We start from the raw sequence: 11,175 nt of genomic DNA on the forward strand, positions 1-11,175 counted from the left end.
CCTACGTCAAATTTACCCTTGTACTCCTACCAAGTCTTGAACGACCTTCGCTCTCCACCTCAGGGTCCAATACTCGTGACAATATTCTGCATATTTTATAAGTTAATTAAGCGGTAATAAGTGTATCCCAGTGAACTAATAGCAATTGCTAATCGAGATTCAAGTATGAAGAAAACTTTTTACCCACCCTCGTCCATAGCATGGGGGCAAAACCCATGGATACTAGTAATAAGTAATTTCTAATATCCACTAAGTTTAACAAAAAGAAAAGACACGCGTATGCACCATCCATACGTTTAAACAAAGATTAATGAAATTTTGAAGCATGTTGATCGGCTGACTCCAGTCTGACCAGAAAATGGAACAAAAAATTGTGATATATTCCTTAATTTTACTCCCTTTCCAATAGGACGTTAACTTTTTTTTGGATACATTGCTTTATTATGTATCTGAACATAGTGTATATTAAATGTATAACAAAAACTACATATTTAAGAAAACTAAAACGTCTTATAATTTAGAATGGAATGAGTACCAAACAACTGGTGCTTATTTCTAGATTTCTGGTTACCAACACGGGCTGGAATTGTGAATACACAAGTTCTGCCCATAAGAACACAAACAGGTTCTTTATCACACTGTACCAATGGCCTCGTTCACAGCTTGGCAGTCACACCTCAGCCTTGTTCGATTCAATTCAGACTTCGTATATGACAATATGAACCGCTTGGTATGACAATACGGACAGAAACATTCACAACTTCAATCATGGGTGATCACTAGTATGACCAAATGGCTGCTACTCCATAGTAAATAGATCCACTAATCCATGCCCCACATCAAGTGTAAAATGTCTGATCAAACGTGTTACTCAGAAGTCATCTTTGGCTTCGTAAAGGAAAAATTTTGCATGCGACACTTGCATTTCAAGAACTGCCCGGATTCAACAAAATTATTAGTGTTAATAACAATTTACATTTACAAGTTTTAAGCCTACACAAGTTATGAACTGAGGAAGCCCACAATCTTCCATTATGGATCTGAACTGAGTAATATCAATAAATTCAAAAAAACTACAAGTTCGGAGATCTACAGAAATTGGCAGCTAGTGCTATTCCATTTACAGCAGCTGCAATTCTTTCACGACTGTGAACTGCATCTCTACCAGATGTTCAGATTTGAACAAAATGCTGCTGCACCAATCATTTTTTTTTGTCATGATGCTTCACTAAACACTGTTATTATAAATTTGAAATGGCGACACTATTTGAATGGCCTTCTTGGCAATAAAGAATGGTTGTCTCAATCTGATCAAGAGTGACAGGAGAATGATGATGGTATCTGAACCTTCTTGGCAGTGGATCATGTCTGGCCAAGACTGATGGGAATAATGCTCAACTATCATTGAATTCCGTAGTTCCATATGTGCAAGAGAGAGGAGCTTTGCTTGCTCAGTTTCTGGTAAGCAGGTGTATCAGTTGTCCATGACAGCTTATGCAGTGCAAGGAGGTAGTGTTCCGACATACCCAAAACCAGCAACAAGGAAAGCCGTGCCTTGAAGGAAGAGGAAAATGTAGTATCCCTTCTTTGCAAGAAGCAAGTCATAGAAACCACACATTAGTATGCAGGTTCCAACGAAAAGTTCTGAGCAGTGGTACCTGATATAGAGATTGTTTATAAGCATTTGAAGACACTAGAAAGTATGTCATTAACACTATCACATACTCATAAGTGCATAAAATCTACACTAGTGTTATGCTAGCTTTGAGAAACTCTTAATGATAACAGATAAACATACCTCTCCCAAAATCTTGCTCGCCTCTTCACTAGCTTCGGAATAAGGGGTTCTGTTAGCTTTACATCGATCACCTTTACAGCATCTGATCCATTGGTGCCAGGCTTTGCCTTGTTGGTGTCACCCAACTTCTCAGTGACAACCCACTCATTGACTCGTCCACCAGCATCCAGAAGACCACTTATTGCAGCTTTAATCCGGTGCAACGACATGACATTCTCAAACAGAACCCAGAGGATCACCAGGTGAAATGAACTGTAACGGCGAGAAGCTTTCGGGTCATCGGGTGTTAAATGATGAAACAACAATAGTGTCATTCAAAAACTTGAACCTTGGCACACTTATTACCTCGGTGTGCCAAGAGCCTTCAAGAGGGTTATGGCTGTCGGGACATAGACAACTCCCCAGAGAGGGATCTGAATCTCAGGCAGCAAAACAGACACAGGGATCGCAAAGCAGTAGTAGATGAATGTCACCGTATGAGCAGCAACCTTCCCAACGAAGAAGAAATCGTACCATAAGTGGATTTTACTCCACAGTGACACTTTCTACACAAGAGAAAAGGGCACACCGGTCAGTCAATGCTGTGATATGTTGCGCTTGTAAAGACGGGATGAAAAAAAAATAAACCAACCTTGTTTTCTAAAATCTCTACCATCATTTTCTTGAACAAGTTTGCCGGTCCACATGACCACCTGTGCTGCTGAAACCGGTATGCCTTGAATGTGCTTGGCAATTCACTCTTGACCTAAGCACATACACATGCAGTATCCTGAGGATTGTTAGATTCGTTTCTTGATATGTTCTTGAGTTTCCTACAATCAAGTAATGGAGCACCGGCATACTTTTATGTCACCGACGTAAACGAATTTCCATCCCTGCAGCATCGCACGGACAGCCAGGTCCATATCTTCCACTGTCGTCCGGTCCTTCCAGCCCCCGGCATCATCGATCGCTGAAATCCTCCAGACACCAGCTGTCCCTAAAAGATGAAAATTGCTCTCATAAGGCCCACAGCCATCAGAAAGCTTTAAGCTTCCTAATTCAATACTAAAATCAGTGTATATATGAGAGGACATGACAGTACCATTGAAGCCAAAGAATGAATACACCGAGGACCCTGCCTCTTGCTCGTACTTGAAATGGTAGTCTAACGACATTTCTTGGAATCTTGTCAGCAGACACTCATCGGAATTAACTGCGCATATGGTTCAAAGACATTTAGAACAGCTAAAGTTCATCACAATATCATTTTTGCTAGCTGTCGTCAAACTAATATTTACAGCAAGAGGTTTCATCTGTACTAACCGAATTTCCAGCGAGTTTGGACAAGGGCAATCTCCGGGTTGTGCACAAGGAACGGGATAGTCCTGAGGAGAAAATCGGACTCGGGCTGGAAGTCAGCGTCAAACATGGCAATGTATTCGCAGTCTTTGACGTAGTCGTGCTTCAATCCTTCCTTGAGTGCGCCGGCCTTGTACCCCTTCCGGTTCCCCCTGACCTCGTACTTTATGTTAACACCTTTGCTCTTCCATCTCTGGCACTCCATCTCCACCAAATCCTAGAAATGGGAACAGAGACAAATAAATACAGGGACTTGGTTACTGCTGGAACTATCAACTGGCATTGTCCTCACAGTGGTGGTCACTTGTTGAATGGTATCAGAAAAGTAACCCATATTAAAAAACTTCATGCTGAGTACCCAAGAGTTAAATCCTTATCTACCATGCTCATCTCACCAATTCATCATATAAAAATGAAAAGATTGGAGATTTCAACCTACAAATACCACTGACGAATCGGAGGGCATCCGGGCGGGCCAAATCGTCCCCAGGAACCGAATCAACTCGCTCGGGAGCCCGTCGGCGCTCCACGAGCAAGAGAGGCTAGCTAGCAATCCCGATCGCCAAATCCAGAGGCGCCATACCGCCGACGGCAAGGCACCAGACGCCCTGATGACGCGTGTGATAACCTAGCCCCCCCCCCCCCCCCCCCCCCGGCACCTCCCTGTGACGCCCCTCGCCGGCATCGCCAGCGCACGCCGCTCGCCGGTACGGCGCCTAGACCCCGGCGCTCTCCGTCCTACCATGACCGGCGCTGGCGGCGTGGCCCCGCCGGAGTTCATCGTCTAGGGCGAGCCCATGACACGCTAGCATTGCAGTATAGGCGCGCGGCGGGGAGCACGAAGTAGGTCCTGCCGGGAAGGAGCTCCTCGCCCGGAGACATGGCCGGGATCGGGAGGCCGACGAAGAAGGCGTCGGCGGGGCACACGGCGTAGCCCGCGGCCGGCGCCGGGAGCTCCGCCGCGACGTCCCCGGCCGTGACGACGTCGTCGTCGTCGCCGCCCGTGATCACCAGCTGCCTCGACAGACCGCCCCAGTACACCAGCCGCACCGCCGTGGGCGCCGCCGCCGCCGGCAGGTGCAGGCACGACGGGGAGAAGGAGAGTCCGTTCCCCATGTCCCAATGTCTGAAGAGAGCCTAGGGATCGGATGGATCCACGTGCAACGTACGGTGTGAGAATTGAAGCGAGCTCGATCGGGATGGCCGGGCTTGTAATAAACTGTGGCAGGCGGGTGGCTATATATGTGAGAGAGGAGGTGGTGGTGGTGAGGAGGGAGGGAGGGAGGTTGACCTGACCTGGAAGAAGAAAAGGGAGGGGAGGTGTCTCTCTGTGCTGGCTCAGCTCAGGGCTCAGGCAGGCCAGGTCAGTGGTCAAAGGTGACGGCCATTTTTCTTTCTTTTCCTTTCCTTCCGAGGCTTCTCCGATCCGTTGGACGCGTCGGCGCGAGTGCCGACTTGGCGACAGGTGGAACAAGCTCTGTGCTGGCTGGCTGGCCTCCGTTTTCGGCTGCGCGTGCAACTCTGCAAGTGTATTGTTGTCATGGCCAGGCCAGCGGAGAAGAGGGGTGGTGCCTCTTCTAAACAAGGAGTAAATATAGTCGAAATCAAAAGCTAATTACACAGTTTGCTTGTAAATCGCGAGATGAATCTTTTAAGCCTAGTTAGTCCATAATTGAACAATAATTGTCAAATATAGGCCTTGTTTACTTCCAAATTTTTTTGCAAAATAGGAATAGTAGCACTTCCATTTGTATTTAACAAATATTGTCCAATTATGGACTAACTAGACTCAAAGGATTCGTCTCGTCAATTCCAACCAAATTGTGCAATTAATTTTTATTTGTATCTATATTTAACACTCAATGCATAGGAATCTGAAAAATTTCGTAAAATTTTTAGGAAACTAAACAAGGCCTAGAAACAAAAATGCTATGTTACTACAAAACCAAAATTTTAAAAAAACTAAACAAGGCCTAAACAAAGCCTTAAATTCGTGGCCGTGCGCCCGTGCCGGCCGAGATCCCCCGCCGCACGGCGGCAAGGCAAGGCTCAAGCGTGGGAAAAAAAATCGCGAGGCTAGCGAGGAAAAAGAAGATTGTTCTTGTTCCCCAGCGTGGCCTGTTGTTGCTGCCTGCCACGAGCCCACGACCGCGACGCAATTGATTCTGTGCCACGCCGGCGGCGGTTGACGTGGACGGCTGCTGCCCGCTCAAGCTAGGCTCGTGCTATTTTTATCGGTGGTCGCCGTACCATGCCATACGCGCGGCCCGGGTATATGTTCTCATACATATGGCTCCGGCCGGCCGGCCGGCCGGCGGTGTCGTCGTCGCTGGCGCTGGCGCATGCATGCCGCTGCCAGCCAGCCAGCAGCTAGCTAGCCTGCAGGAGCAGGACGGCCGTAGATCTCCACCCATTACTCATCATTCCTACTACCCGAGAACGACGGTCTTGGATTGGAGCGCGGGATGCAAACAAACAAACAAACAAAGCACGTCGGCATGCTCTTTATTATTCTTCCGTTTCCCTTGGTGCACATTTTGTTTTTCCCCCCTGTGGTTGTACGTGTGCCAGAAGATGGAGATCGATCACGGGCGCACACGAGCGAGCAGAGAACGTGGGGTGCGACCGTGCATGATTCTGGCTGAGTCTGGCCTAAGGAGGTGCCTCCAATGGCAGTCGAAATCGCTGGCTCAAGTCCAATTCCATCCAACGTGGCAGTGGCACTAGTCTCGCTCCCATGAAAATGGTGTCTGTGTCCACTCTGTATATTTTTAAGGACATGCAAACCGAGCCGCCTCGCGTTCATTTATTTTAGGCCTGGTTCAGTTCGCGAAAAATTTTGGGTTTCGCTACTGTAGCACTTTCGGCTTTATTTGGCAATTATTATTTAATTATAGACTAACTAGAATTAAAAGATTCGTCTCGCAAATTACAGATAAACTATATAATTAGTTATTCTTTTTTATCTATATTTAATGTCTAATGCATGTCCCGCAATATTCGATATGGCAGTGAATCTTGAAAATTTTTCATAACTAAACAAGGCCTTACCTCCACCTAAGCCGGCGATTTCAACTAACCACTGCCGACACCCGTAACAGAGAACGTAACTGTCAGGGATAAAGGCAATTTCCAGCTAGCTTGACTAACGACATTGGCAGCACGCATCGTCATGCATGGTGGATGATACAACGGTAGCGGTGGGATTTAGGCCTTGTTTACAAAACTTTATAAGATTCTTCATCACATTAAATCTTGTGGCACATGCATTGAACATTAAGTATATATAAAAAAGATAAATAATTACACAGTTTACCTGTAAATCACGATACAAATCTTTTAAGCCTAGTTACTCCATGATTGGAGAATGTTTGTTAAATAAAAACGAAAGTGCTACATTGTCAAGATCCAAAATGTTTTTTATCTAAACAAGGCCTTAACTTTACGGTTTTCAAAATTTTGTGGAAGAAGAGCGTTTCAATGACAGACAGGTTTAAGAAGAGAGAGGGGCTCAGCAGTGGTTGTGCATTGACCATTGAGGGGGCGTTGAGCGAGACGACGAGGACGATGCCAAAAAACGGACAGTGAGGATATCCCATTGGACGGGGGAGGGGGATCACTCGTGAGGTAGCAAATTAGGTTTAGGATTAGATAAAGACGGGGAAAAAGAGCCACGGTGGGGCAATTACGGAAGACGAAGACACGAGAATGAAAAAAAAAAAAAGAGAGAATTGTGGGCTCTGACCTGTATCGACGTGGTGCGTTTCCGGTGCACATGCGTGAAAACTGTTTACGAATCTCGAGCCTGGCTATTCCCTAACTAAAGTCTAAAGGTGCTTTTGCCCTACTTCCATCATTGTCATCAAGTCGAGGGGGGAGAAAAAAAGGCTCAAAAAACGTCCTAATAAGCATATATATGGACCGAACAATGCACGGCAGGGCCCGGCCGGCCGAGGTATGAGGACCACTGGCTTGCCGGACAGACACTTGCATTGTTCCATGGGGTCCAGAGTACAGGCTACAGCCCGATCGGGTTGGTGGCGCCACGCACAGATCCGTCTGGGGTGGTCCGTCCGCGTGCAATAGGTGTTCGTCTGAGCAGAACGTCGTGTGCGTGTCGTGCCCATTATTGTAGCTCCTTGTGTATAAAAAAATGCACGCACCACTTTCGTTTTGGTACGTACAGTACTACGTGTACAATCTAGTGAAACACAGCAGCCATGGCTCCGCCGCCCGCCAGGAAACGCGACGACAGCCGGCCGGCGTCATTCCCCACCCGCGGCATGCAGTTTCCCCCGCGGTCCGCACCCATTCCAATAATAAAACCTACGCGCGCGTCACGCCGCGGCCGCGACATGTTCGACTCCGGCAGTCCGGCCTGTGGACGCTATTTTTTATACTCCCGGAACCCCCGGCGGCGGTCCACTATTATCTGTGTCAGTCGGCGAATTTCTGGCGCGTTTCTGGAGCCGGCAACGGCAAGCAAGGAGCGTGGCCTTGGTCAGAACACTACTACCAGTGTGTTTGGTGGCCTAGCCAGGCTTGTATAATGCAGGCTTGTATAATGCGGTTGTGTGGTTGTCTGGGTAGGCTCTAAGCCAGGCTTGTGGAAGCCAAAAAGGAAAGAAAAGCTGTATTGCTAGAGATGCTCAATTCCTGCGTTTTACAAGCCTGGCTTGTACAAACATGTGGCCCGCCTGTCAGGAAGCTCCAGGAGGTCGTGCGCCTGCTCGGACCGTCGTCGGCGTCGGAGACGGTGAGAAGCCAAGAGCCCGTCGCCGCCGCTGTCGCCGGCCTGCTGCCCCCATGGCACGGCGAACGGTGGCTTCCTCTTGCTGCCCCCGAGGCTGCGCGGCCCCTCGCCGCCACTGTCGCGCCAGCCTGCTGCCCTCGTAGCTGCGCGGCCCCACCTGCTGCCCCTCCGATCCGAGCGGACAAGGGTGCCACCGTCGTCTCCAATGGCGCGGCCACAGCAACGGTCTCCGAGATCCGTAGACGCCGGCGACCTCTCCCCCGCGCTCGTCGCCAAGCTCCACCGCTTCAACCTCACGTCCGTGCAGGCGCCGTGCTCCCGCGCATCGTGAGATCCACAGGTGCAGGCGCCGTTTCAACCTCGCGTCCGTGCAGGCGCCGAGATCCGCAGGTGCAAACGTCGTTTCTTGAGGAGCAGTATGTGGACCAGATGATCGAGGAGCTCCTAGACTCCAACTTATCCATGGAGATCCCCCGCGAGGTGGCCTGAGCGCCCGCGGCGAGGTGGCCGAGACTCGCCGGTGTGCTCTTGTAGGATGTTGTATAAGCCCAGGCAACCAAACAACGAATTTGCTAGCCAGGCTTAGCTTAGACAAGTGAACCAAACAACAATAGGTTGTGTTGCTAGAGCCAAGTTTAAAGCCTGGCCTAAAATTTAAACCAGGCTAGGCTAGCCCAAATAACCAAACACACACTACCACTCCTGCTGGACCCGAACCAATTATTGGCATCGCTCGCCTAGATCGGCTGGCGGTTCGCGGGGGCGCATCCACATCCTCGCCGCATCGATCGGCAGCCAGCCAGTGCCGGCTACGACTGCCTACTGGTGGTGTGGTGCACTAGTGCCGCCAGCAGGCGTGTTGTCGCGACCGCGCCGGGGACGGACGGACGCTTGCCACCACACCACCTGCCACACGCGCCAGGCCACCCCGAGCCCCGTCCGTCGCGCTCCGTACCCGTACGTACCTGGCCAGCCTTTGCCCGTTGCCGGTGGGGCATGCGTCGGGGCCCGGGGGGCGCGAGGCCGAGGCTCCTCCGTCTCGTGGTCGTGGCAGGTGCGGCCACTGGCCCTGGATCCACGCGCGCGCGTGGGCTGTCGCCGGCGGGCAGGGTACGCCTTGCGTTGGGGCTCGCGGCGGCAGTGCCCGGCTCCGCCGCTCCGCTCGGGTCCCGGCCGTCTCATTGTGTCCGCCGCTCCACGCGTGAGTGAAGCTGGCTGGCCCACGTGCTGGCTGACTCTTGTGGCTATCTACAGCTACTAGCTAGTGCGCCGTAGTCGGCAATGACGACGGCGCCGACGTGTACACCGGCGGGACACGCACACACTGATCTGACTGACTCACTACGTACTACTAGGGCCTTGTTTAGTTTCGAAAAGATTTCGAATTTCGGTACTGCAGCACTTTCGTTTGTTTGTGACAAATATTATCCAATTATAGACTAACTAGGATCAAAAGATTTATGTCGTGATTTTCAGCTAAACTGTATAATTAGTTTTTGCTTTCGTCTATATTTAATGCTTCATGCATGTGCCGGAAGATTCGATGTGACGGAGAATCTTGAAAACTTTTTGCTTTTCGAGGTGAACTAAACAAGGCCTAGCTAGCTGTCACTGTGCCAAATAATCCAGGGGGTAAATTCTCAATTCTGATTACACGATGCCGCCGTGACGACGCGGCCGGAGTTTTCTATCTACACTAAAAAAAAAGGTCTAAAATTGACTATCCGTCCGCGTCCTAACCAAAACTACCTCAACTGCTACGCACCGGCAGCGCCAATGACCAGTTGCTGCCGGTCACAGAAAAGACGCGCACGTAGGAGCCAAAAAGGCACGGAGACTAGAGACGCGTGTGTGCCGTTTCACGTGCCCATCGTCCCAAAACGATGAATGATTGGTGGGGTTTTTCTCTGTGGCATGCCCACGAAGATCATCGTCGCAAAAAGGTCGGAGGGGGAGGGACCGAGGGAGGGGAGCGGTCGCCGGTCGGTCAGGTCGCCGGCGGCGGCGGCGTACGTATACGTACCTTTACAACGGGGTCCGTGGAGTCGTCCAGCACCTGGATCACGAAGCGCTCCGTCGGCCACTCCAGCGCACATGCCGCCCCGATCGATAGCTTGTACACCTTCCATTTTTTTCCACCATAATGCAACCAAATTAATCAATTCGTCCATCAGTCACCACTAACATGCACGGTCAAAATAATCAATATCTACCCTCTCTCTTTCTTGCTTGCTCAAAAAAGAGAAAATAATCCACTCTGCTTGCTACCAGCTCATCATGTCCACTAGTACGCGTCTACGCCAGCAAGCAATGTGCTGCTGCGCTAGCTCACGCTCACGCTCATGCTCATGGATCGGCCAGCCACGGCCACTCACCTCCCGCTCGTTGTACATGGGGATCTGCACCAGCACCATGGGGTACTTGGCTTCGCCGTGGCCGCCGCCGCCAGACTCCTCGTCGTCTCCGGCGGCGGCACCGTTGCTGCCGGCGGCGGTGATGGGCTCCCAGCGGTACCGGCGGTGCGGGCCGAGGCGGAACGCGCGGACGGCGAGGCAGACGGCGCAGACGAAGAGCTTCTCCAGGAGGATCATGACGGTCATCGCCAGCGACAGGAACACCAGGAGCCGCACCGCCGGCACGAGCACCAGCGCCCGCGCGTGCGCCCACAGCGACGCGCATTGCGCCGCCACGGCCGCCCAGTCCACGCGCACGGGGAAGTCAGCCCACAGCCGCGCCGCCTCCTCCGCGATGCTGTGGCCGCCACCGCGGGCGGCGGGGTCCATGGATAGGGGTCGCTCCCTTTGGCCGGCGCGACCGCGCGACGGACGGCACTGCCGGATCTCGGGCGGCCAGGGGCAGGGGCAGGGGCAGGGGCAGAGGCGAGCGAGCTCTGGGTGCTGTTTCCACTGGCCGGCCGGCCAGCTAGCAGATGGAGGAAGCGGCGTACAGCGGCGCCGGGTTATATAGCTTGGACGGAGGCATATGGCGTGCTGCTAGTGTAGTGGTGGTGGTGGCGCCCGAGCCGAGCCATGATGGGGACGCCAAGGACGGACGACGCTTGCTCATATGGCCGTCTGCGTCTCCGATCCCTGTGTCTGTGTGTGCACATGCTCTTCTTGGCTGTGTTTTTTTTTTTTATTCTTCCCCAAAGGAAGATGGACAGGATCTTGCCTTGCATGCTGCCTACTATTACTATAGGTGTGGGCAGGTTTCAATGTTTCATCCCGGTTACCAGCGGGCAGTTGGGACTTGTTTACCTCCCAAAAAGTTTTGCAAAATTTTT

At 51.2% G+C, this 11,175-nt stretch overlaps 2 protein-coding genes across 5 annotated transcripts; both read right to left on the minus strand.

Annotated features, from left to right (window-relative positions):
- On the minus strand, nt 941-10,940 carry LOC8077824 (probable mannan synthase 11). 4 transcript variants are annotated; one of them, XM_021465024.1, is made up of 9 exons: nt 10,268-10,940; nt 9,916-10,014; nt 3,104-3,356; nt 2,883-2,993; nt 2,641-2,777; nt 2,430-2,543; nt 2,144-2,343; nt 1,799-2,050; nt 941-1,658 (listed from the first exon to the last, which is right to left on the minus strand). In XM_021465024.1, exons 1-9 carry the CDS (start codon nt 10,673-10,675, stop codon nt 1,493-1,495), a joined length of 1,740 nt encoding a protein of 579 aa, XP_021320699.1. In that variant the 5' UTR covers nt 10,676-10,940; the 3' UTR covers nt 941-1,492. The 4 variants fall into 4 exon arrangements, with proteins under 4 accessions (XP_021320699.1, XP_021320702.1, XP_021320701.1 ...); XM_021465027.1 differs by lacking the exons at nt 9,916-10,014; nt 10,268-10,940 and adding an exon at nt 4,436-4,549; XM_021465026.1 differs by lacking the exons at nt 9,916-10,014; nt 10,268-10,940 and adding an exon at nt 3,575-3,783.
- Nucleotides 3,510-4,421, minus strand: LOC110437023. Its single transcript, XM_021465028.1, has one exon. It carries the CDS (start codon nt 4,253-4,255, stop codon nt 3,917-3,919), a length of 339 nt encoding a protein of 112 aa, XP_021320703.1. The 5' UTR covers nt 4,256-4,421; the 3' UTR covers nt 3,510-3,916.

This window comes from Sorghum bicolor, chromosome 7 (assembly GCF_000003195.3).
Source record: "Sorghum bicolor cultivar BTx623 chromosome 7, Sorghum_bicolor_NCBIv3, whole genome shotgun sequence".
NCBI classification, from domain to species: domain Eukaryota; kingdom Viridiplantae; phylum Streptophyta; class Magnoliopsida; order Poales; family Poaceae; genus Sorghum; species Sorghum bicolor.